Source organism: Ursus maritimus, unplaced genomic scaffold (genome assembly GCF_017311325.1).
Source record: "Ursus maritimus isolate PB19 unplaced genomic scaffold, ASM1731132v1 scaffold_32, whole genome shotgun sequence".
Lineage (NCBI taxonomy): Eukaryota > Metazoa > Chordata > Mammalia > Carnivora > Ursidae > Ursus > Ursus maritimus.
Window position 1 is genome coordinate 27349756 of NW_024425786.1, and position 26618 is coordinate 27376373.

The following is a 26618-nucleotide window of genomic DNA, read 5'->3' on the forward strand; positions in this document are numbered from 1 at the left end:
GTGACATCGATTCTGCAAGGTTACGGGGCTGGGAGGCACGGGGGCCAGATCTGAACTTCGGGGCTTGCCCACCCCCCAGCTGGCCAAACCACCTGTATAGCTGGGCTTCCGGGGGACCTCAGGCCTGGGACCTTGTCCCCCTTCTCCCCACCTGTGCGGCCGCAACCCGGATGGCCGCAGGGACAGGCAAGGCTGGGAACACGGTGGGCAGCGACTATCGAGGGCCTCAGGAACCTCCTCCAGGTGCTCCAGGCTCCCTCAGTCCTCCAAAATGGGAAGCTGGGGCGGGGGCGGGGTGCGCCAGGGCAGGGCCCCAACCTACTTCAATGGGCCTCTGTTCTTAACCTTCCCCCACAGCTGCCCTTCCTAATCTCCTCCTTGAGCCCCTCCCCTGGCGACATCTCCTCTTTGCACGGAGCCCGCTGCCAGCTCAATCCCAGGCCAGAGGTGGGTGGGACAGTCTGCACCCCCCGCCCCCTACCAGCTTCTCGGCAGAGGGCTCCCGCGGAGGCTGGCCAGGGTCCCATGCCCGTGTCCCCATCCCAACTTTCCAAACTGAGGTGTTGATGGCCCTGAGGCAAACCGTCGGCCTGTCCTGGAGAAGGACTCCTGGAGGGGGGGGATGTCCCCATTTTTGGAGCAGGCCCAAGCTGAGAGTCCCTCTTGAAAAATCATAACGGGTTGAGAGCCCAGCTGCCTGGGTTCTTCTCCCAGCCCTACTTCTCCCGAGCACGTGACCTCACTCCTCGGGACCTCAGCTGCTCCATCCGTGAAACGGGGTCAGCTCCTATTCATGGAGCATGTGGGAGGATGAAATGAGTCAGCTTCATAGCGCGAACATCCAGCGGTTTTTACCACATAGGAACGTTCAGTAAATGTTCACTACTATTATTGTCATTATCATCACCGTGACGCCTCTCAAAAGCTGTGTGAGGTTAGTATTATAAACCCTATTTTACAGATGAAGAAACCGAGGCTCAGAGAAGTCACTTGCCCAAGGTCACCCAGCCAGGTAGTGCAGGATGGCCCCCGTGTCTGGACCTAAGCTGAGGGAGCCCACAGAGGATGAGGACAGCCTCACAGCTCCCTGCGGCAGAGGCAAGGGGGGGCAGTGGGGAGCAGAGGGGGTCCCTCACCCCTCCTGCCTGACCCCCAGGAGCCCCCCCCCCCACAGCCCCTGCTGCGGCTGCAGGAGGGGACTCTGCATTCCTGGCTAAGCAGCTGGATTTGCTGTGCTCCCGGAACTATGAAAAGAATGTTTGCCACGAGCTGAGCCGCGGTCGCCTGTCAGAGGAGTGTGGCCTGCAGGGCCCACGCAGAGCTGCCAGGCGGCCAGCAGCCACCACAGAGGGAGGGAAGAAGGCCAGACGCAGGGAGAGCTTCTGGGGAGTGAGGGCTGTGGCTGCGGGACAGGGATGGACATCACAGAGTAGGCCTCCTGGGATCTTTCAGGAGAGGAGAAATGACTTCTGCCCCTCAATCTGCCTTGCTCCCCGCCACGGGCGCTAAGGAGAGGCAGGATGGCATTCCCGGCCCATCTCATCAACGGGATTATGGGGACCCAGAGGAGAAGTCACCTGAGGTCACATAGCAGCCAGTGGCAAAATTGAGACCTGAAACCAGGACCCCTTCCTTCCAGAGGCTGCCCTCCCTAGTAGGGCCCACCAGGACCACAGCGGGCTCTTAGATACTAGAAAACACCATCCTAGGCCCCTCTTCTGGGCTCTCACCAGGCCTGACCTTCGCATGCCTGCAACTCATGTTCCCCACCCCCCAACGAGTGCCTCAGGCTGTGAAAATGCCTGGGGCACTGTGGACACTCAACAGTTAAGTTTCCATCCCTTTCTCCACCAAATCAGGCCCTGGAGAGGGCAGTGACCCAGGAGGTCAGTGGGCAAAACATGAGCCATGCATCCTCCCAGACCTGGGAGTGAATCCCCGCTCAGCACTCAGCAAGGTGACACTTGGCCTGATAAATGACCTCTCTGAGCCTCCACTTTCCCCTCTGCTAAATGGGCCACTGATTCCTGCCTTGCAGCATTGTTACAAAGACTAAATGAGACATGTGAACATAGGACCGGGTACACAGTTGGTGCCCAATAAACTCTTACTGTGACCCTCTCCGAAGGGGACGGGAAGAAGTGATATTAGAGAACCTCAGGTGACAAAGTTCCTTCCACCCCAGATCCTTGATGGGCCCTGCCAGTGGGGCAGGCTCGGGAAGGAAGGAAGGCCTGAGGCCAGGACCCTGGCCTCTGGTTCATTTCTGCCACTGGCTGCTGCGTGACCTCGCACAGGCTCCTCCGGGAGGCTCCATAAGCCCACCCGTGAGATGAGCCCATAATACTGGCATGGCTCTCCCCACGAGGCACTAACCCTCTACCACCCCCGCTGCCCTCCAAGAGCCAGGGATCTCCACCAATTCGGGTTGCATGGGGACAGTCACCTCCCAATTCAAAACTCTCCAAGAATCTGAATAGAAGCAGGGCCAAGTCCTCCCATGTCCCTTCCCAGGATCCGCCCAAAGAGGTGTAACCGACACTGATCGGAAGTCTGGGTGAATGTCCCAGGGTCTATGTGTGTGACCTGGGACCACTCCTTACCTCTCTGCAAGTAAAATGACCCCGGAGACTAGTATTAGCATTCTCGTTTTATAGATGGGGAAACTGAGGCACAGAGCTGGGAAGCTGCTTACCCAGGGTCACATGGAAAGTAACCCAGGTCTGTCCGGCTGCCAAGGCCTTCTCTTCCCCTCACGGCACAGGCTGCCTTCACTTGAGACCCACCGTCCACACCCCAGCACCCTGGAAATGCCCACACAGTAGAGTGGGTCCGGAATTGCCTTTCTGGGAGTGCGACTTCCCTGGCTGATGTCTGGGCAGTCATGTGCACACATAGGGCCTCACCACCCACGTGGGCTTCCGGACACACCCCAGGCCTCCCAGACGCTACACCCCCGAATTCATGGCGACGCTCAAAACCCAGTCCCTCGCCATCTCAGCATACCAGACACCCGGGTCCAAACCCATATTCTCCCCTTCACCTGCCTCCTCTGGGGACAGGCCACAGTCACCCAGTGCCAAGGTCCTGGCCCACCCTCTCCTCACCCCCACGGTCAGTCCGTCACTGAGGCCTGACCAGTCTCTCCCCCTCCTTCTTTCCACCTATTTCTTCCTCTCATCCCCATGGCAACCACCCCACCTCAGCCCCCATAGTCTTCCCCCTCCAACAACCCAGCCTCCTCGGCGTGGTCCTTGCCTGTAAGATGCCCTTTCGTCCTGGCTTCCAGAGCAACCGCAGAGACTCCCAGGGTGCACCGTTTGTCTGGTCAGCGCCCTTGGAAATCTCACCCCAAAATAGTGCTCAGTCCCACTCGGCCCCCCACTGTGTGAGCACCAATTACTCACTGTCCCCTAAGAGAACCTTCCCACCTTTGCACCTGCCGTTGCTTCTGACAGGAATGGCCTCCCTTCACCCTTTCCACCACCTGCACCTGTCAAAGTTCGCATTCTCCCTCAAAGTCCCAGCCAGGGTCACCTCTTTGGTGCTGCCTCCCTGATAGCCCCTCCCTCCGGCACTTTGGCTTGCACGGTGCGTCCCCCTCAATGGGCACCCTGAGACACAGCTGCACCCCATATGAGAGGCCCCTGTGCCTCTCGGTTCCCCCACTCCAACTCTGTAAGTGCCTGGGGCCACAGATGGGACCCACTCATTGAGGCCCCACCGTCCCATAAGGAGAGCCCCACGCCCACCACTGGGGGGTGTGGAGTGGGCTGGGGGGGCAGCAGGGCTGGGAGGCTGGGGCTCTGCTAACCTTGGGTTGGCTCAGACCAGGAGCAGGGGAGGTCGTGGGGGGCGGTTAGGCTAACAGCCCTGTTTGGTATCTTTCCCCTCCCTCTTGCGAGCAGACAAATTCACTTCCGTTTTTTCTTTCCCCTTCCACTGAGCCAAAGAGCGGAAACGCTCATTTTCACTCTGGTGGACAAAGTGAAACCGGAGAAAGAGACCCTGGTGAGTGTGTCTAAGTGTGAGTGTGTCTGAGTGTGTGTGTGTGTGTGTGTGTGTGTTGTCCTGTCTGAGTATGTCTGGCTGGGCCCAGGGGGCCCACCACGTGTCTGTAGGAGTTTGGGGGTGACTGTGGGTACGCACGTACGTGACAGTCATTGAGCATCTGTGGTCGTGTGTGTTCAGAACATGCTCACATGTGTGCTTGTGTGTGACCCAGTGGGAGCGACTGTAGCTGTGTGTGACAGTGTGTGTCTGTGCTGTGCCCTCATCGTTTTGGGGTGATCGTCCAAGAACCCTGGTGTGCCCCAGCCCAGCAGGAGGCCAGTGGAGGCATCTACGCCCTGACCGAGACTGCCAACTCCCCCACAGAGTTCCTGCCCACCAGACCCCCACCCCTCTCCTGGGCTCTAGAATGGGCTCCCTGAGGGCGCCCCACCTGCTGAGGGCAGCGAGGGTCAGTGCCCAGAGAGAAACCCCGGGCTGCCTGACCCTCCCGCCACCTCAGGCCCCAGCCCTTCCAAATGCCCAGGGCAGCTCCCAGGAGGCTGCCCTTGCTCAGGGCACTCCAAGCGGGGGATGGACCCTGGCCACAGGCAACGGCACAGGTCTTAGCAAGAGGCGCTGCAGGCAGACGGGAGGAAGCACTTCTGGGTCCCCAGGGTCCCCAGAGGGAGGTCAGTGGCAGCATTGTCAGGAACCTAGCAGGTTCCCACACGCACTGGGGGTCTCACCCAAGCACACACTGACTGACACACATTAATAACATACCGGCAGACACTCACTGGCCCCCTCACACCCCATGAACGCACATGCTGACAGGCTCACACACAGGTCCACAAGCACACACAACAAGCAAACTCAGAGGGTTTGCCTTTCCCCCCGAGTCCCCTCGGGCTGAACAGCGCTTCTCTACCCGGGGACGCCTGGGGCCCCTGCCTCTCCAGTTCCCTAACAGACACACTGGGGAGGCCGTTCTGGGGCCCTGGGACCCCAATTCCTCTCACCCCTGCAAGCCTCAGGTCTGAGCTGCGGTGGGGGTGTGCTGAGCCTCTGGTAGGGACAAACCTCAGTCTCCAGTTTGGGGGTGCTGCCAGAACACCTAGAATAGGAGGGACTTGGGGGCAGAAGCAGAAAAACAGAGGAACTGGAAGGTGGCCAGCAAGCCAGCAATGGCAGAAAGATGGGGAGAGGGGACTGGAGGAGCTGAGGGGCTTCACTTGCCTGCGGCTGGAGGGGGCTCTAAGGCCCCTCACCCCTCCTCTCTCCTCCACCGCCCTACAGGGGAAGCTTTGTCGCTCCCATTTCACAGGTGGGAAGAGAGACTCCGAGGTGAAGTGATGTGCCCAGAGCCCCATCATCGGGGATCCCACCCAACTGTCTGCTGCTGGAGCCCCCATTTCTGGGACAGGAAGGGAGGAGAGGGCTTTATCGGGGATTCCGCCTGGGCAGCCCTGGCTGGGGGAATCGGGGGCGCAGGGAACGGGAAGGGCTCCCCCATCCTAGCACCGAACCCCTGGCCCCGAGGCCCCATCTCATCCCCACCTCGCGGCCGGAGGTGCTGGCCTGCTGGCCCGGACAGTCTCAGGGGCAGCCTAGGCCGGGTCCTGCCCTCGAAGCCCCCCAAGCCTCGCGTCCGCGCCAGCCTCCCCGCCTTTACCTGCAGGGGCGACCGCCGGGCGCCGCTCCCGGCCCTCGAGGGCCGCCCGGGCGCGCGGGCTCCGGGCAGGGGGCGTCTTCGTGGTCCGCGCCGGCGGGGCTCCGCGTCGCTCTGCCGGCCGCCCCTCGCGGCTGCCGGAGTGGGCGGGCGGCGCGGGGCGGGGGGGGGGGGCCGGAGCGGCGGGAGGGGCGCGGCGGGGCGGGGCCTCCACCCTCCTCTTTCCACAGCCACCGCCAAGGCCCGCGCCCCGCCCGGCCGAGCGCGCGCCCAGCCCGCGCCTCGACGTGCGCCCCCCTCCCTGCGTCCGGAGCTGAGACCCCACACACCCGCGCGTCCCCATCCATCCTCGCGCACCCTGTGTCCGCGTCTGGGCCCCCTGCCCGAGAGGGTTACCGTCTAGGGGGACACAGACCTGCCACTGAGAAGGAGGGCATGGTCTGCGCAGGGACAAGGCAGCCCCAGAGTCGTGGTCCATAAATGAGCCGTCCATGGCTTCCTGCAAACGGTGACCTAGGCTGGGGGTGGAGGGCTCGGGGCCCTCAAAACAGAGGGAGGAGGAGCCGTCTTGCGCCGCACTTCTGGGTCTAGGGAGGTGAGCCTGTGCGCTCAGAGGCAGGCAGGGACCGATGCTGCGCAATCCTGTCGGCCATGCTGACGCTGGTTAAACTTCACCTTCAGGGACATGGGAAGCCACAGAAGGCTGGAGCAGAGCACAGTGACACGGTCAGAACTGTGCTTTAGAAAGAACCCCCCCTCCCCATCTGTGCAGAGCACAGAGGCAGGGACATGGGGGGGGAGGCTGCTGAAATAATCCTGCTGGTCCACCAAAGCAAACAGTGGGGGTTGGAGGGAAGGGTCAAGGGTAAGAGGAGCTAAGAAGGTGGAACAGGCGGGATTTGGATGTAGAGGGAAGGGAAGGGGCTGGAAGGAAGGAGGTGTCAAGGACAGCTCCCAGGTTTGTGGTTAAGCAACGTGGAGGTAGTGGTCCATAGGGAAGGTGGTCAGATGCATTGAGTTGAACACACCTGTGGGATTTCCATGTATCCAGAAGGGAAGCGAGAGTTCTGGGCTAGAGATTAGGGGCCCATGGTGACAGATGATGACTGATGCCACCGTGTCATTGTCTAGGGAAGGAGTGCAGGGAGAGGAGGAAGCCCACACCAGGACCAGGACACAGGGAACACCAACATTCAAAGGGCATGCAGAGGAAGAGGAGTCAGCAAAACAGCCAGAAGATGAGGGGGAAAACCAGGAGAGCAGTGACTCAGAAGGCAAAGGCACAGAGTGTTTCTAGAAGGCCAGGGAGCCCCCAGGATCAGGTGTCACAGAAGAGCACCCTTTGGGACCAGCAATTAGGGACTGTTGGTTGGGGTGGGGGGCCAGGGCAGGGGAGGAGCCAGGCTGCTGAGGCTAAAGGAACAGCCCCAGGGGAGGTCAAGGCAGCGAGTGCAGTGGGGGAGTTCATAGGAACTGAGGCCACAGAAGGGGGTTTGGGGTGAGCGTGTGTGTGTGTGTGTGTGTGTGTGTATGTGTGTGTGTTCTAAGTGGGAAATGGCTGAGCCCTCAACAGGTCTAGAAAAGGAATAGGGAAGGCCAATGGCAGCCTGTCTCTGGGTCTGGGCCTGCCTCCATCGCCGCGTCCCCCTCCTACTGCCTGCCCTCCAAGGGCCTCCCACTTTGCTGTCCCCCTGCCAAGGTACACACCAGCCCCAACCCTCCTCAGTAGGGCCTCTCACCCTTGCCCACCTCCAGAGCCTGGGCCCACTCCCGTCCTACCCTTCAGACTGGGGAGGCTGCAAGAGGTCTCTGGCTCTGGCCTCCCGGCCCAAGCCAGCCTGGAGGGACCACAGGGGGGGCTGGGCTAGGGCGCTCCTCAAGAAGGGGAGGGGGCCAGTTGGCAAGGGACCTAACAGGACACTGGCTGAGGTGGAGAACTGGGCCCTCCCCCAGAGCTGGTTGGTAGGGATCAGATGAGGGGCGGTGAGTGTTTGGGGAGGGGATGGGAGCTGAGTAGCAGGGGCTGAAAGTTTGACTGTATGGACTCTGAAATTAGACTGCCCGGGTTCAAGTCCGAGTGCCCCATTCCCCAGCGGCAGGCCCTGAAGCAAGTTACCTAAGCTCTGGTGCTCAGTTTCCTCGTCTGAAAAGCTCTCGGGCTGGTTGTGATGATTAAACCCCTCGATCCACGGATAGCACTTAGCTCTGAGTGTGAGTTGTTCTTTGTTTTGTTTGTTTTTTAAGATTTTTTAAAAATTTGTTTGACAGAGAAAGAGGGAACACAAGCAGGGGCTGAGGGAGAGGGAGAAACAGGCTTCCCGCTGAGCAGGGAGCCTGATGCGGGACTCCATCCCAGGACCCTAGGATCATGACCTGAGCCGAAGGCAGACGCTTAACAACTGAGCCATGCAGGCATCCCAGAGTGTGAGCTGTTCTTAGAGAGGGGAGAGGCACGCAGGGAAGGGGAAGCAGGCAAGTGGGGGGGGGGTCACTGTGCTGGGGAAGGAGTCCTATGGGCTTCATGCACACAGACGCTGACACACACTCACCCAATGCCCCGCAGGATCCCACCTTGATTCTCCTGACTCACTCCTTGAACTTTCCAGAGACCCTGGGGCCTGGTTCTCTGTGGCACACACGGTCCCCACCCCCTCTCTTCTTCTTCTGCTAAATGCCCTGCAGCGGGAAAGAGTTCAGCTCCTTCATTCAACCCACCCTGGGAGCCCCAGTCTGGCCCTGTCCTGTTGTCCTGGACCCCCGGTGTTTACTGGACTCTCCAGGTGGGCCTCAGCTGCCATCCCCCAACAGAGGCTGAGACAGCCTTACCATGACCTTGCCACAGCTGCCTCCTTGTCCACCAGCTCTTTGCATAGCAGACTTCAAGACAGGAAATGAGTGTCCTAGAGCCAGATGTCTGCAGACTCTCCCATCAAGGCTCACCTCTGGGCTGGGCCATCCCACTTGCTGGGGGCTTCCACCTTTGGTTTGTTTCTGGTCATGTCTGGATATCAGTGGGTCAGCTCTGCCAGTGGTCACCTGCTGTGTGGCCTTGAACAAGTTACTGCCCCTCTCTGGGCTTCAGCTCCCTCAGCCACGAATCAGAGGCTGGCAGAGAGGATTTGAGGACTATTCTAGGACACCTGGCTGGCTCAGTCAGTAGAATGTGTGACTCTTGATCTTGGGGTCCTGAGTTCAAGCCCCAAATTGGACCTTACTTAAAAATGTTTTAAATTTTATTATTTAAAAAAAATTGTTTTTAAATCTTAAAGGACTGTTCTAGACCTGAGCAGGGGTATCAAATGGGGTGGGTGTTTAAAATGAACCAGAAGAGGCATCTAACCTGCTTAGCGCAGCCCCTGGCAGAGCCAGTGCTGGCACTGCCCGATGGTTCAGAGCATGGGCTGAGGAGGCAAGCAGACCTGGGTTTGGATCCTGTGACTGTGGGCAAGTGACCTCATTTCTCCAAACCTCAAATTCCTCCTCGTTAGAAGAGGGATAATGATAGTCCCGAATGATAACAGCTACCTCTCACAGGGCTCTTCCTCCCTGCCAGGCACTATTGCGAGTGCTTTATGTCGAGAATGACTCAGTTAGTCCTCAGAAACCCTTTGAGATTGGTATGATCACAGTCCCCACTCTGTAGATGGGAAAACTAGGCACAGACGGGTTAACTGACTCACCCATAGTGACACAGCGGGAAGTGGGGGAGCTGGGAGTTGGTTCCAGGCAGACTGGCCCCGTCTACCCACTGTGCCACAGGGCCTCTTGGAAGAGAGTTACTATAAAGTCTACACAGGCCAGACGCAGAGAAGTGACTCAATTAATGTGCATAATCTTTATTGCTGTTGCCGTAATTCTCCCATTCGTTCTAAATTTCTATCTTGATCTGCCAATAAGAAAACTCTCTAGGCTCCAACCACCCCAGGTTGGAGCCTGGGGAGGGCCTGGATGGAACCTTCCTCTAGCCACCATTCCATGTGTCTGGAAAGCTGAGGAGGGGGGAGGGATGTTTGCACAGATGTGTGGCCCAGGGTATGCAGATAGTCTGGGGAGGGGTGTGGTGCTGGTAAATTCCTGCTCCACCAGGGCCTTGGTGATTCTGCAGCCCCCCCATCCCCACCCCCAACTTCCGCATCTGCTGGAGGACTGACTCCTGGTTCTACAATTCCTGGGAAGTCCCTCCTTCTGTCTCGCCTTCCTTCCTTCCTTCTCAGTTGCCAGAGGCCTCTCCTATAGGACTAGAGAAGTAAAGACCCTCCTGCAACCCCCACCTCCCCCCTCACTTTCACCCCAGGGGATCTCTCAGCCCCATCCTCAAAAATCCCAGTAATGCTGGGGAAATTAAAGTTACCTTAAATGTTCTAATCTTATAACAATTTTGCTTCAATCAACATCTAAATGTGACCACATGTGCCCAGACCACCCAGTGCCCTAGTTGGTGGCTTGGTGGGGGGAGCAGTGAGCTCCTGAAGGGACAGAGGGCCGAGGGCCGCTGTCAGGCATGGCCTGGGTCTGGAAAGGCTCCATGGGGAGGAGGTCTGCAGGTCTCTGCGCCCTCCCTCTGCTTTCTCCTGGCCTGCCCTCCCTTCCTTGCCTCCTCTCAGGCAGGTTGGGAAGCATGGCAGACCACGGCTGGAGTCTGCTTCTACTCCCTCTAGGACATCTTGGGGACAGCTGGGGACTCAGGCAAATGGAGGCCAGAGCTGGCTTCATGGGCATGCCTGCCTGGGCAGTCACACGAGCTCCCTGCTGAGATGGGCTTGGTTTACTGCTCTGCTGGTCATCCCGAAATTCATAATAATTTTTGAACAAGGGCTCTACATTTTCATTTTGCACTGAGCCCCATAAATGGCGTAGTGGGTCCTGATGGAGGCCCACACACCCCTCTCTCTGTGTGCCCTCCTCGCTTCCTCCTCACGCTCACTCAACACGCCCTCAATAAACATTTCCTGAGCACCTACTTTGCGCCGACAGGTAGCGCTGGATGTTTGCAGGTACAGTGATGAACACCCCAGACACGGCCCTGAGTTCACAGAATTACTCTCTGCACACACTCAGCCCCGCAGATCCCCACACGCGGTTTTACAAGACAGTTTCGGGATACCAATCATGTTCATCGTAACTGCCAGTTAGGGAACGCTCGGAATATGCCAGCAAATTTACACACTGCCTCCTGTTTCATCCTCAAAACAGTCCGTAAGGTGGGCATTATTATAACCCCCTTTTTGAACCAGATGAAAACCTGATGCTCAGAGTTCAAATCCATTGCTCAGTGTCTTGTAACTTGTAAGTAGCAGAGCCAGGACTTGCCTTGTCTCTCATTTTCAACCTCTTCTCTCCTCCCCGCCACCATCTCCCTGCCCCCTTGTCCCCAGCCCCCAGCCCCCAGCTCCCAGCACGGGGCTCCATTTTTGTTAAATGAAAGAGTTCACATACAGACACACACAAGGAACACAAGGAAACAGACACACACTGAAACCCAAACACTTACACGTGGAACACATAACGTAGAGCTTGGTGTCCGATACTAGACTATTCGGGTTTAAGTCCTGATTCTACTAGGCCCTAGCTGTGTACCTCAGTTTTCCCATCTTCAGAATGGGCACAGGGATAGGGTCGTTGTGTAGGCTAAGGGAAAAATACACGTGAAGCACTCACAGACCAGCACTGACTGGCACCTAGTCACTCTTCAATAAAGACTAGCTGTTGCTGTGAACATTTGTTATCCACACTCACTCACACTCTCCTGCCACCACATCGCCCTCCCAGCCTCCTCAGCCCGGCTCAGTCCTAGACGTCTCCACGGCTGACCGTCCGGGCCCCAGAGCTGAGCTGGGAGGGAAGAGCAGCAGCTTCTCGGGGCCTCCGGGGGCTCTACCGGCCCAGCCCATGAGTGTGGGGCAGAGTGGGGGTGCTGCTCCTCAGCAGCTCTGGGTCCATCAGAGAAGGCTTCCTGGAGGAGGCCTCCGCCCAAGCCAGTTAAGCAAGCCAGAGGAGAAGATGGTGTGCCCTGTGCCTGGGCTCCCTCCGTTGTCCCTCACAACACCCATCCCGACTTCATCCCCAGCGCCCTCTCTCCACCCCCTTCCCCACAGTCGAAACTTTCCTCTCCTTCTGCCAGAAGCGTAAATTGCCCCCAGGAATGCACTGCGTCCCACAGCTCCCCTGGCAGTGGCCCTGGCTGTCCTAGGGTCAGGCCTGGCGCTCCATCAAAGGCTGGGGATCGGTAACAGCGAGGCTCCTCGCCTGCCGCCACCCTCCCCTCCCCTCCCCTCCCCTCCCACCGGCCCTTTGGCTTCCAGGGAACAGCACATGGTAGCACTTAAGCTCCGAGTACGGAGTACGAGTACGGGAGGACGCTTTTCCTGCACCACCACCCCCAACCGTCCACAATGAACTACTTGTTAGGAGACTATTTTAATTTTACTTAATGCAATTTCTGTCGCCACCTCTTTCTCTGGATGCCCAGTACAAATATAGGGGAGGCCAATCCACCAGGGGAAATGTTACTGGTGAGGGGGTAGGGCAGGAGTAGGACTCTCTCGCCGCAGGGGAACAGTGCTGGTGCTCTGGTCTCCCCTCGGGAAGTAAGGGGGTTGATGAGGGGAGAGCTCAGCACTAGCTCGTGCAACTGAGGCCAGCGTGAGAGGCTGGGGTAGGCACAGGGGCCGAACACTTCTTTGCCGAAGTGCTCTTCCGCTTGCCCTGGGTTCGGCAAGCGGGCCCTCAGCCTGGCAGCACGTAAACTTCGCTGTCAGATGCTGGGAGTGACTGGAAGAAGGGGGTGCTTCCGGGGTCTGACCGGCCTCTGGGAGTTGTTCCATCAGGTGCATCTCCTAGCAAATTATGGCAATCAGGGGTCCAGTGGTCACTCTGGGACAGTAGAGTGGTGATCTGGAGACCCCTGGCGGCCAAAGGCTGTAGGAAGAGCAAGGCCTTTCCTTTGCCCTCTTGCTTAGCCTGTGCCAAGCCCAAAGGCCACCAGCACGGACCCCTCCAGCCCCAGAACGCCACCTCAACCAGGCTGCTGACCTCCTTATTCAGCCCCTCCTACAAAGCCAGCAAACCTGCCCCATCCCGCTTGGCGGGCGTGCCGGTACACCACAGAGAATGAGGAATGGCCTGGCCTGGAGGGGGGCTGGCCCAGCCTCAGAGTCCCAGTGAACGCAGAGGGCTATTCAATCCACAATGAATTAATTCCAGAGGTGTTGGGGGGTGGGGGCCCCCAAAGTTAGGTTGCTGGGACTTGTATGTTCGGCTCATTCAGGAGAGATGATGAGGTGACGTTCCAAGCAGCTCCATAGTCCTCAGCCCCTCCCTTCCCTAAGCCTCTGGGTGCACGTCACGCAACTGTGGGGCTGTCACTGGGAAAAATCACTAAGGGGGCTTTGTTTCCACAGCTTGCCGACTCTGTAATGCTGCCTGTGTTTAGCTCTGGGAAAGGAAATATCTAAAATGTCATACCATACAAACGGCTGCTGGAAAGTCGGTGTGGTATTAGAAGAGGAAGGGTGAGAGCCCCCCTGGAGAAGGAAAGGGTGGTGCCGCTCCCTTTTCTTGGCAGACCCCCGATACCACACAATGCTTCCACATCTGGGCCCCAGCATCTGTTCCCTTAATCTCCTTCATTCACTCGCACTCTGGTGTGATTGGACCCAGCCCTATATCGGGTGCTAAGGACACAGTTGACCTGCCCTGGGGCCCCAAATTGTACTTGGAGGGGGAGGTAAAGAGGCTCAGAGGACAGGATCCCAGTGGGAGCTTCCCTATACTTGGGAACACAAAGTGACCCCCCTCCCTCCCTTTAGTGGCTTGACCCAGCTGGAAGAGGCAGGGTCGTGTGCAAACTGCCCGTTCAGGTGTCCCAGAACCCTGGTCGTAACCGATGCAACCAAGATACACTTCATGCCCAACACACCTATAATGGCTCTCATCTCAGGTCTATGCCCTAACGTTGGGAAAAGCCTGGGGTCCCACCCACCCCCAATAACCTGAGTATCTGGACCTCAAGGGCCTAGGCTGACTCCAAGAACAGTGCTACCAATATGGCCTGACAACCTCTGATCCCTCCCTTGAAAAGCTATCCTAAGGTCTTTTTTTTTTTTTTTTTTAAGATTTTATTTTAAAAATGAGAGGAGAGAGAGAAAACAGGGGAAGGAGTAGAGGGAGAGGGACAAGCAGACCCTGCGCTGAGCACAGAGCCCAACATGGGGCTCAAGCTCAGGGTCGTGAGATCACGACCTGAGCCAAAATCAAGAGTCCAATGCTCAACCGACTGAGCAACCCAGGCGCCCGAAAAGCTATCCTAATTCTGTAAGGCTGGGAGAGGAGGCTGCAGGACTGCTCCCTTCCTTCCCCACAGGACTAACCAGCCATCATGGTTAAGAACATGGGCTTTGGGGGCACCTAGGTGGCTCAGTTGTTAAGTGTCTGCCTTCGGCTCAGGTCATGATCCCAGTGTTCTGGGATCGAGCCCTACATCAGGCTCCCTGCTCAGCGGGAAGCCTGCTTCTGCCTCTCCCACTCCCCCTGCTTGTGTTCCCTGTCTCACTGCCTCTCTGTCAAATAAATAAATAAAATCTTAAAAAAAAAAAAAAGAACATGGGCTTTGTGCACTAGATTCTCCACCTAATGGCTGTATGACCTTGGACAATTTGTAGTCTTCCCTCTAAAAATGGAATTGTTGTAAATAAGGGCATCATTGTGGATTAGGTAAAGTGCCAGTACAATGTCTGACATGTGGTAAGCACTCAATAAATCGTACCCAACATCAGAGGTTTAACTTTCCCTTGACTTCATGTCCCCATGTAGACACTACCCTACTTCTTGGCTCTTTTTTTCCCCCCTAAAGATTTATTTTGAGAGAGAGAGAATGCGAGCACGCGAGCAGCAGGAGAGGCAGAGAGAGAGAATCCCAAGCAGACTCCCGCCTAGCACAGAGCCCAACGCCCCGGGCTCGATCTCACAACCGTAAGATGAGGACCTGAGCCGAAATCAAGAGCCAGAGCCTTAACCAACTGAACCACCCAGGCGCCCCTGTAGCTCTTCTTTACAGCAAAACTCTTTGAAAGAAAAATTTGGTACCCTTAGTCCACTTTTATTCTCTCAGACCTTCTCCAATATGGCTTTCGTTCCTATTATTATTATTATTTCTCTAAGTAAACTTCACACCACACGTGGGGCTCAAACTCATGCCCCTGAGATCAAGAGTCGCAAGCTCTACTGACTGAGCCAGTGAGGCGCCCCTCCCATTCTTAACAAGGTCTTTCTAGCCAAGCCTTCCTACTCAGGGGCCAAGAGTTCAACACAGTCCATTTTAGGTATATCTGGGATAATGGTCTGCTTCCAGATTTTGCTAGACAATAGACCCAAAAATGACTTTGAAGGGGTATTTGCACCCAGGTTTCCCAGACTCTCTGGTCTGTGGGGAGAAGCCATTCCTAGACCAGGTAAAAGCATGACACGGCCCAGGAACTTGGTCCCCTCACTCCACTGCAATAAAATTCCAGAAAGAAAACAGGACATAATTAAGGAGGGCACGTATTCCATGGCGCACTGGGTGTTATACGCAAGTAATGAATCATGGAACTTTACATCAAACACTAGGGATGTACTGTATGGTGACTAACATAATAAAAAAAATATTTAAAAAAAAGAATACACTTTTCATGATGAGCACTGAGTAATGTATAAAATCGCTGCATCACTATATTGTACACCTGAAACTAATATAACACTGTATGTTAACTATACTGGCATTACAATTAAAAACTTAGTAAAAATAAGTAGCACAACTAAAAAAAAAGAAAAGAAAAGAAAAGAAAAGAAAAGAAAACAGGACATGATTAGGATTTCACTCAAGAATATGTCTTTATTGAAGAATCTGTAAGAAAAAAGGACGGACCCTCTGTAAAAAGAGGAGATGTCGCCTCCAAAGAGCAGGGAGGAACGAGACCTGGGTGGCTTCCCAGAAGTCAGTGTCCCCAGCACGACTTCCCCTTCCGGGCAAGCACTAGAGTGTGTCAGACTAGAACTAGCGATGCCTATCCACCCCATCAGCAACCCCCCCACAACCCCAGATTCTCTACAGCCATTCGCCAATGGCATTCCAAAGGCCCAGGAATAGATGTGCGAGGCTTGCCTTAACGGGTTCAAAATGGGTTTTGCTTTGGGAAATTCAAACAGGAATGTAAAATGGTTGAGCTCTTTCTAGTCCAGCCAAAGATGACTGCATCCAACCCCTTTGAAGGGAAAGCGAGCAGAGTTTCCCTCCTGAATGTGCACATTTGGGGGGTAAATGGACTATATCACAGTCTGCTCTTTATTAGCATGGAGAATGGAAACAGAGTTAGAAGAATATATAACAACCGTGTTAAAGAGTCACTGAGTTCTAAAGGGCAGAGAGCACTGATTCCAGCAAGTGCTCCTGCTAGCTACCCTGAAGTCCTGGGGACGGTCACTCCTCTCCAGCTGGGAGGTTGTCCTCAATCCTCCTGATGAACCTCATCCGGATTTCTGTCACACCGTCTCCTTTCAGGGTGTCCTGGACAAACTTGGCCTCCACAGCCATCTGGACCTGGGGGACAGTGGGAAAAGGAAGGGGCAGCTGCCTAGCCACAGCCTCTGGGGAACCACAGGGATGGGGCTGTAACTGACTCATCCACAGCAGTCCAAACGAGGGCGCTGGTTTCCCACAAGGACGAGATCACCAGTTACAATGTTCCCGTGCAGAAAGCAGTGGCCCCGACCCATAAGGACAGATTTAGCAGAGAACACCCACAAATGAGACTGTCACCAAATGAGCCAATCAGGGAATGGGTATTCCTGGGCTTTGGGGGCTGACGGCACCACTCTCAGGGAGAATCACCACCACGTAGACACACCCAACTTGGCTCCTACACTCGGTAGCATCACGTCTCAGGCAGCAGAGTGCTGAGGTGAACCAAAGGCCTTTTTTCTCTCTCTCTCATTCATTCAAACGTTTTTCCAGCCCCTACTACATCTCAGGTGTCCCAGAAGGTAAAGAGCTGCACTCACCATCTCCAAGGCTCCCCGCAACACCCCACACAAGAGATTGGAATAAATAAGGGATGAGTGGTTATCAGGAAGTTCCACAAAGTCCACCAAGGGGTTATTTTCCAAAATGAGGGAGAATTCGTCACCAGCTGGGCTCCAATTGGTGATGCTTGGAGTGATACCCAAGTACATCTTGAACGCCACCTGTCAGGGGACACACAACAGCACCATGGGGAAGAGCAATGGGGGCTGCGCACCAGGGAAGATGATGGGACTGGTGAAGGAGAGTTACGTGGCTCGGGAACAAAACTGCGGCCTCTGCAAAACACTGGGCCTTTAGGTCTTCAGGGCGAAAGAAGAAAATCATCTATGCACGATTCCATAGCCCTCTCCTTCAAGGCCTCAGCAACCTGCTGTCCGCCTACACTTCTGACGGGAGTGGCTTCCCGGAACCGGTACATGAGAGGCCGCAGCCCACTGTCCTGCCCTCTGTCTGTGCTTTTTTTTTTTTTTATGCGACAGAGAGACAGACAGTGAAAGAAGGAACACAGCAGGGGAGTGGGAGAGGAAGAAGCAGGTTCCCAGCGGAGGAGCCCGATGTGGGACTCGATCCAGGCAAGCCGGGATCACGCCCTGAGCCAAAGGCAGACGCTTAATGACTGCGCCCCCAGGTGCCCCCTGTCTGTGCTTTCTTGAAAGCAAATACGGTCACTGCGGCTGAATTACTCTGAAGACACCCTCCCCTCTATCTACTCTCCTACTTCCAAACTTTCGCTAAGCCCTCTTTGCTGTCAGCCCTCTCTAGGATTTGGGCCGGCATGCTCTACAACGAAAGAACCAACCTTTAGGGAACAGATGCCACAAAGCTAGAGGCGTAGTACCGTTTATTCTTAATTCGACAACATGTAATGCTAATGCTACCCACAGCGACCACTCGTCACAAGCACACTCCACTAAGCGCACTCATTTTACCTGAATGCTCGTGTTCATGATTTCGTCTCGCCTTACAACCACCCTGTGGGGTAGCTCTTCTTTTCTTCTTTTAAAGATGAGGTAAGTGGTAATGAAAAAGGTTAAAATTAACTTACCCTTAACTAGTAAGTACTGGAGCCAGAACTTGAAGCCAGGTCTGTCTGAGTCCAAAGCCTACCTGCTTAACCCCCAGGCTACGCTGCCGCATCTTCACAGTCAAGGAGATCTGGCTTCCATGTCAGTGGGGCTTTCATCCACGCGGATGATCCCAACCACTCTTCCCTTTCCATAATCTGTGCTATTCCCAAACCACCAGGAAGGCTTCTTTGGCCCAGACAGCTGCCTAAATAGACTTTTGGAATACTAAGAGCCTCTCTAAGGGAGATGGAGAGAGTGGTAAGCAGTGCCTCCCAGTGACATCCTTCAGCATAGCCAGGTGGCCCAGGATAATGACCTTGGCGATGACATCTGCGGTTTCCCGAAAGTCGTGGCACCTCCCAACATTTGACCGAGCCAAGAAATCTTCAATCAGTCGGACTCCAATGTTATAGCCCCTGGGAAGAAAATGAGAGAACACACTATATCATGGGCTATGAATGTCTTATGTCTGAATTTAAGGCTGCTAGTGGTAAAGGGAAAATGGGGCACAATCCCAAAACATCCCAATAAATGAGCTCAGTGGAAACTATGCCCAAAATGTTGGCTGTAAGAGAGAACCCGGTGCTGGGCTCTAAAGGACCATGTAGATTGTGCACTAGGGAGCCCCATTCTTCTCTCTCCTGCAGAGGAGCTTACTCACATTTTGTCCAGCTGTTTATTCACATCTTCATCGTTTTCATAGTCCTTGCACAGCTGCGTGACCAGAGCCCCGTAGGTGAGGGTGAAGAGCTCAGAGCTCTAAAAGAGGTTCAAAATGCAATCAGGACCAAGAAGCACAAAAGAAAATGTTTAGTGAGTCTAGGTCAGCCTCAGTGCTGCTGTCAGGATTCAAAGGAAGGTCATCTGTGTCTGGTGGGAAAGAACATCATCCCCTGTGGGGTGGCCAAGGAGTGTGCTCCTCCCAGGGTAAAGGTGGCAGGGCTTTAGCCACGCCCACTACAGAACGGGTTGTAAAGGCACTTCACACATGGAGCAGTCACTCTTCCAACACATCGGGGTGGGTTTCTGCTAACCCAGGACCCCACCACAGCTGCCAAGCCTAAGCTTAGGTCAACAGAACTGGAGGTGGGCGGAGCAGGAGCCATCCACTGGCTACTATGAAAGACCTGAAGAAGACATTTACAGGTTACCTTCTGTACCTTAGCAGGTGGGGCCCCTGGCTTCTCCACATCTAAAATGTCTGCAGTGTCGGGGCCTAGAGTTCAACTGCACTCCCAGTGCCCCACCCAGATGCAGCAGAGGACACACAGGCCTGGTCTGTAGGGAGGAGAGGCAGTCCCAGAGTCCACTGCACTGATAACCCCCCTCCTAAGTCACCAGCATGAGGAAAAATAATGTTCCTCTTGACACAGAGCGAAAATGTTTCTAGGAAAGGGGTAACTCTGAAAGGAATCCAATCTTTTGTGTACCTGGAACATAATACTGATCTGGACTGGTTTCTATTACAACCACAGTTAAAATCACAGAAACCCTGTTCTCAGATAAAGACTCCTGGCACCTACCCACCAAGAAACAGGGGTGTGGAAGGTGCAGAATGAGTAATGCCAAGACTACAGAATAAAAGCAGGAGGTGGGGAAAAGGCACTTTCAGAGCTAAACAAAGTGAGAAACATGCTAACAGCACGTCTGGACCAATAGATTCGCACAGAAGTAATCACCCAGCCACTCCCTTCTGAATGGAAGCTTGTCAAACTCGGAGCAGAGCACCTTTCTGTCCTCAAGTCTTCTGGAGAACAAAGTCCAAGCAAGGTTAAGGCCCAGGCTCTCAGCATGTCAGTGCCCCTCATCTCATCCCCACAGCCTAGTGGCGAGGTCACTGCAAGTGACTGTAAGTGCCTTTTGCTTCCACACTGTGTTCTATTTTTTATCATTTCATTTTCCACCCCACAATAATTCTGTAAAGCAGAAAGGGCAGGAATTAATCTCATTTTAGAGACGAAGAAATGGAGACTCAGAATGATTAAGTAATCTGCCCAAGGACAAACAGCTAATTATTGCCAAAAATAATTCTGGGAAACAAAAAACAAGAGTTTCTAAGCCAATGTCCATTCTATCTACTGTTCCCCACAAGTGCAATATTAAACCCCCCACACACACACCCCAAAACAGCAACAAAAAACTTAGCTGCACTAGGAAGTCAAAGAGAATCAGTTTCAGAATCAGGAAGCTTTTTGAACTCAACTAAAACAGTCAGATCAGGGTGTCTCCAAGAGACCATTACCAAATATGGCAATTAAGGGAAGCTATTAAGGAGGACAATGATTTTTTAGTAAAGTTAAGGGTTTGGCACTAGAATGGCTTGGACATGAATGAATGGAGACACTCCAGCAGTTACCAGTCTATAGAGTTGGCACGACTGCATTAAATCAGGAGAGCTTTCCTTCCATTATTAATGAGCCCTTGGATGGAGACTCCAACGGCCTCAGCCCACCATAATGCCAAGTAACATGCATACCGTGATGTTATCAAGCCCTTATACGTACAGCAGCCCCCAGTTTACCAACAAAAAAAAATCAAGGTTCTAGACATATCTGTCCATGGTCACAGAACCAATATGCCTGAGATTTGGGAATGGGATTCCTGACCCAGGCTCTCCACACTCTTAATTTGCAAGTCTGTCTCCATCTCTGATTGTGAACCAAGCCTACTTGACAGTGTGAAATGCAAATATATAACTCAAAGGTCTTCATACTTTAAAAATAGGAGTGGGGCTGCGGTATAGAAAAAGTCATTCATTCAATGTTTACTATGTTCCAGGGACTATCTAATAGGAAGGAGACAGATAATAAGACACATAATTTATTTATATATATATATATATATATATATCACACGTCACACACAAAGAAAGAGAGGAGGGAGGGACGGAGGGAGAGATCAGTTTTAAATAGGATAGTCATAGAAGGCCTAGTAAGGTGATATTTGTGCAAAGACCCGAAGGAAGTAAGAATAAGCCATGAAGATATCTGTGTGAAAAGATTCTAGGAAGCAAGTGCAAAGGCACTGACATGGGAGTAAGTCTGTCATGTCTGAGAAACAGCTAATAGACCAGTGTGATTTGAAAGGAGTGAACAAAAAAGAAAACAGAAGAGGAAGGCAGAGAGGTTATTGTTGACCTGAGTTTTCAGTCTTTGTGACCCTTGTAACAAAAGGTTCCGTGGGACCTTAAAGGTCAGCTAATTCAACTAATCCAATTTCCTCGCTGAACATAATAATCCCATTCTCCCTCCCAGAAGAAAACATAGATCTCTTCTGCAACATTTCTACTTTCAGGTGCTTTAACTATGTTTAGTAATAACGGCCATAAACATTTATAAAACCTTCAGAATGCCTTCGCAGTTTCTCAGTGATCCTAATCCCAACCAGGAGAGGTTAGCGGAACAAACATTATTCATTCTCATTTTACAGGTGACAGACTAAGTAACCGAGACTCAGTCTTCTCATAGTTGAGCACCATCCTGTAAAAAGTTACGTGACCTAAGCCATCACTTAATATCTTGGATCAGTTCTTCGCCATCTGTACAATGGTGACAATATTATCTGCCCTTGAGAGTTACTGTGAGATCCCAATGCGATGATGTTTGTAGAGCGCCTGCAGCACAGCACCTACACAAGAAGCAGGGATTTTATGTACGTACGCACGTATGTATTTGAGAGAGAAAGGGGGAGGGGGAGAGGGAGAGGATCCTAAGTAGGCTCACGCCTAGCCTGGAGCCCAAAGCTGGGCTCCATCTCACGACCCTGAGATCATGACCTGAGCTGAAACCAAGAGTCAGATGCTTAACCGACTGAGCCACTCAGGCGCCCCTGTTTTTATTCTTAAACTAGTTTTCTGTGGTGTGGTATCCAAGAGTACCCTGAACTAGGTTCCAGGAGGGAGATTCTTTTTTTTTTTTTTTTTAAAGATTTTATTTATTTATTCGACAGGATAGAGACAGCCAGCTAGAGAAGGAACACAAGCAGGGGGAGTGGGAGAGGAAGAAGCAGGCTCATAGCAGAGGAGCCTGATGTGGGGCTCGATCCCATAACGCCAGGATCACGCCCTGAGCTGAAGGCAGACGCTCAACCGCTGTGCCACCCAGGCGCCCCCAGGAGGGAGATTCTGAATCAATATAAAGACCTCTGTAACAACTAATAAGGCATACAGAAAGAATACTGGGTTTGTAGTCAGATGACCTGATTCTGAGTCTGGCCTGTCACTTACTAGCTGTGAGATTTTAGGTTAAGTCACTTCACTTCGCGTAATCTCAATCTCCTCACATAAAAATGGTAACAGTAAAATCTGTCATGTTGATTACAGGACTGCTGGGAGGATCTCATGAAATTATGGACTGAAATATGCTTTGCAGACCCACAAACCACAGCAGTGGCTTCATACTGGAAGAGCTGATCTGATCTCCAAGGATGATGTGGGATACCCACAACGTGAGCAGAGCACAACGTGAGCAGGCACAACGTGAGCAGAGCAAGTTAAGCCAAGCCCTACAGGTGAGTTATGGCACTTGAGGGTTTTCAAAAGGCTTTTTAGTTAGTGTCCCAGACAAATAACAAATCTCCTTAAGGGGGCTGATCTTTGGAGCTAATGCTCCAAGAGACACATTTACTATTTTTATCAACGCAAGTGATTCAGTGTGACTGCCCCCAACAGCTGGGAGTGAAGGTCAGTGCCAGGACGGAGTTCATCCCTCTCTCTTCCCCTCTGGCCTCCCGTCACGGAGACTCTGAGCGCTGCTACCGCAGAAGTAACTCACCTGAGCACCGGAGAACAGAGCCGCTGGGGTTGGGTTACTAGTAACGTGACACAAAATAAGAGAAGGTTTGATTGTCCGTGGAATTCAGGAACCACACATGACACAGACACATGAAGGCTAGTATCTTTACTAACAAGGATGCCTGCTGGCTGACTTTTACCGAGAGCCAACTGCGCTAAGAGCACCATCACACCGCTTGCTTTTCATGCACTAGCTCAATCCATTCTCAGAACAACTTCATGATAGATACTTAAAGATGGTGAAACTGGTGCTTACAACAATAAGGAAACGTGCCCGAGGTCACACAGCAAGTCATCAGTTAAGCTGGGACTCCATGCAGACAGTACTATGCCATGGTGTTGTATACTTTTCTGCCTCACAGAATGTGCTTCTCAAAGTTATGGGACAGGACTGTATCTCTCACAGCACCTAGCCCAGAGCTATGCATACAGTTAGGGCTAAGGAAACGTTTGCCAGACATGTCAGCTACTTCTGTTCACACAGACTAAGAGCAGAGGTCTCGTTCCTTGGGCATATTAATCATTGAAGTCTTGGATGGTTTAAGTGGGAATACAGCAATCAGCAGAAGGTAGGGCCAACTGGGAAGAGGACTGCTAGAGGGGAGGACTCCCCGGGAGGAGAAGATCATGTCAAAACCAGATGGCCACAAAGAGGATCACGTGACAGGCCCTAAGCAGGCGCCAGCAGTAAGTGAATGAGAAGATGCACCAAACCTTCATGTCACTCATTCACTAAATATTGACTGCCTAGTGGCAAGCATCATTCTAGATGCGAGGAATAGAGCAGTAAACAAAACGAATCCCTGTTCTGGTGGTTACATTCTCATGGGGGAGACTGAAAATAAACAAGTATGTAATTCATAATGAAATAGCGCTAGGAAGAAAAATGGAGTAAGAGGACAGAAACTAGTGAGGTAGTCAGGGAAGGCCTCTCAGAGGAGGTGACATTTGAGTTACTGTGAACAAAGTGGGGAGTAGCTAGATGAGGATTAGGGTTATTCGTTGGGGGAAGGAGGGTTTTTTTGGGTTTTGGTTTTTGTTTTTTTTTTTGGTTCTTTTTTGTTTTGTTTTTAAGTAGGCTCCATGCCCAATGTGGGGCTTGAACTCAAAACCCCTGAGAATCCCATGGACCCTGAGATTAAGAGGCACATGATCTACCAACTGAGCCAGCCAGGCGCCCCTGGGGGAAGGAAGTTCTAAGCACAGACACTAGAAGTTGCAAAAGCCTTGAGACAGGAGCATGTTGCTGCCCCTCCCTAATTCCCCCACTCACCAAAGCCGAGTGAACACTGGGGGTTAAGGTTGGAACCTGCGGGTTCCTCTTTAAAACAGTATTAAAGATTTCAATAGGGATTTCAGGTTAAAAAAAAAAAAAAAAAGGACAAGAGTAAGATATGAAAACTAAGCAGGAAGACCTCTCTTTCCTGCTCGTATCTTAGGAAAAGGAGGAAGAAACAAACATTTACCATGCCCCATACATTGTACACTGCCATCTCACTTAATCCTAAGTAGGCACTCGTCTCCAATTTATTAATAAGGAAACTGAGGATCAATCAAGACAGAATTCCAACAATGGCCATGCTTTTCCCCCTACATGACACTGCTTCCTAACAAAATACACTTTTTTTTCCCTTTGAAATTCTTGGTACTTCCTCCAAAACAGAAATACTTTTTTAAAGACTTTATTTCTAAGTAATCTCTACACTCAATGTGGGGTTCGTACTCACAGCCCTGAGGTCAAGAGCTGCATGCTCCCCAGACTGAGCCAGCCGGGTGCCCCCAAAACAGAAATTCTTAACCTGTGATCCATAGAGGATCTTCAGGGAGCCCATAAATACCACCCCCAAATATAAGTAAATGTCTGTGTATATGTTTGTCAATTTATTAATTCTGGGAAGAAGATCCATAGGTATCAGCAGCTTCTCAAAAAGGATCTGAGGGATAAAAGGGTAAGTACTACTCTGAAGTATTAAGGCCTCCTGCAGTCCGTTTTTGGTGGTGTTTCTGGCCTAAGATGTCAAGGTGTGAGGGATGTTTAATCACCCTCTAGAGCTGAGTGTCAACAAAGGGCTCCTGATCCACCTGCCCAACCTACAACCTTGGATATTTCGTTTCTAAATCTGAAAACAAAGACAGATAGCATGGGCAACTGTGGAGGAGGTAAGAACATGGAAAAGAAAAGGGACACCTGCCAAGAGGTCTTAACTTGGAGAAAAACGTCATCTACCTTACTTTCCAGGCCCAGCTGCCAGCTGCAGCCAACCTTCATGAGACTACATGGTGTCCCACTCTTCCCAGGGCAAGAAAGGAGCCGCCGCCCTCTCACCAGAGGGGCACCACCTACAGCCTATTCTGGCCCATCTTTCACTCCTCTAAATAGAAAGTTCCTTTCTGGCAAGACCAGTATCTGAGCATCTCTTGCAATGCCCAGAGCACAGTGTGAGAGGCAGTAGGGCCTAGCAGTCAGAAGCTCTGCAGTTACAGAGACACGTGTTTGAATCCTAACTCTTCCTAGCTGTAAATTTGGGCATGTTATGTAACCTAACTGAGCAGTAAAACTGCGGTGACATTACCCACCTGAGAGAGTTACTTTGCGGATTAAATGAGCTAAGGTACGCAAAGTGCTTGGCCCAGTGCCTAACACGGAGTAAAGGAACGACAATGGTAGTTACTGTTACTACCGCCGTCGTCGCGGGTCCCGCACACAGTGGCTCTCAAGACCCGGGGGAGGGGTCTCTGCGCAGCTCCGGACCCTCCAACCTGCCTCAGGCCTGGGACGCCCCCGGCGTGATTCTCCCCTGCTGACCCACCGGCAGCCTCTCCTCCCTCCTTCCTGCGGAAGCACCCTGCGCTCACGGGAGGCCCTTTTCCAACTGCGCCCCGCGCCGGGCCCCTTCCACAAACCCCTCCATTCCGCCGCGCCCGCCGGGGTCACGCGCTCCAAGTTACCATTTTCTTGCTCTCGGTGCCACGGTTCGCCTGCCGAGACATGGTGCCGGCCACCCTACCCCGTCTCGCCACAGACCCGCTCGGCGACCCCTCCTGACACCGCTCGACACAGCCGCAGCCCCTCAGCCTTCGGGATTGACCGGCACCAACTCACCGCGCCTGCGCGGTCTGGCGCGGGGCACCACGGGACTCGTGGTCCGGCCGACGAGGGTAATTCTCGCCCAATAAACGTCAGACTACAACACCCAACAGCCCCGAAGGCCGCACAGCTGGACTACAACTCCCAGAGAGCTTTGCGCGCGGTTGATTTCTTAGAGCCTGGCTCCCCCCAGGGCTGCATTCTGGCCACTGGGGGGCGTCCGGAGCTTGCGGTAATCCTGTATCTTCCACACACTTCCCTCTCCTCCCACCCCCTCACCCTCACAGATGCTCCGCAAATTCCTCTCTCGACGGGTTGGTCTTGGAAAGTCCCCCTTTCGAACTGGCTTCTTCCGCTGTTGCCGCAATTCAGAGCCAGAAGCTCCCAGGATGTCCCAGAAAACAAAATATGGTTCATACACAGATCTGGCTTCTTATTGCAAAAATATTTAATGACAACCTACTATGTGCCAAGCATTTCACTAGTGGCTTTCTCTTCAAATAGTCCTCTGTCCCCAAACTCCAAAAGCAGCCAGTACCTGCATCCTACCGCTGTGGCCTCATGATGGAATATCCAGTCTGTTTGCTAAAATTCAGGTCACTTTGTCCCCCTCCCTCCCCAAGAACAACGACACTGCCTCGTCGCTGGAAAAGAAAGATCGCCAGAGTTGGTAACAGCCAGTCCTGGATTTTAAGCTCAGCTTTGCCATTTTAGGCAAGTTGCTGGACCTCTCCCAGTTGTTGTGAAGATTGGTGAGACACAAGTGCAGAGCACTTGGGTGCAAAGTAAATTCATATTCCCTTTCTTCCAACCACTCTCTCAAAACAGCCCAACAAACAGGTCCCAGAAACACCAGGGGAATGTGCTGGCCACACCCTCACCCATCACCAAGGGGAAGTCCTACAGTCCCTGACCATAGCTCTTTGGTTTCAGCTCCAGCCATCCCCCCT

At 53.2% G+C, this 26618-nt stretch overlaps 1 protein-coding gene and 1 long non-coding RNA gene across 2 annotated transcripts; one reads left to right on the forward strand and one right to left on the reverse strand.

Annotated features, from left to right (window-relative positions):
- Positions 1 to 15513: 15513 nt before the first annotated feature.
- Positions 15514 to 25708, reverse strand: TRAPPC3 (trafficking protein particle complex subunit 3). Its single transcript, XM_008694397.2, has 5 exons — positions 25530 to 25708; positions 18450 to 18547; positions 18105 to 18204; positions 16700 to 16882; positions 15514 to 16238 (listed from the first exon to the last, which is right to left on the reverse strand). The coding sequence occupies exons 1-5, from the start codon at positions 25569 to 25571 to the stop codon at positions 16119 to 16121; spliced, it is 543 nt and encodes a 180-aa protein (XP_008692619.1). The 5' UTR covers positions 25572 to 25708; the 3' UTR covers positions 15514 to 16118.
- Positions 20696 to 25523, forward strand: LOC103666384. Its single transcript, XR_569486.2, has 3 exons — positions 20696 to 21439; positions 22110 to 22297; positions 24820 to 25523. It is a non-coding gene; the product is annotated as an uncharacterized LOC103666384 (long non-coding RNA).
- Positions 25709 to 26618: the final 910 nt, after the last annotated feature.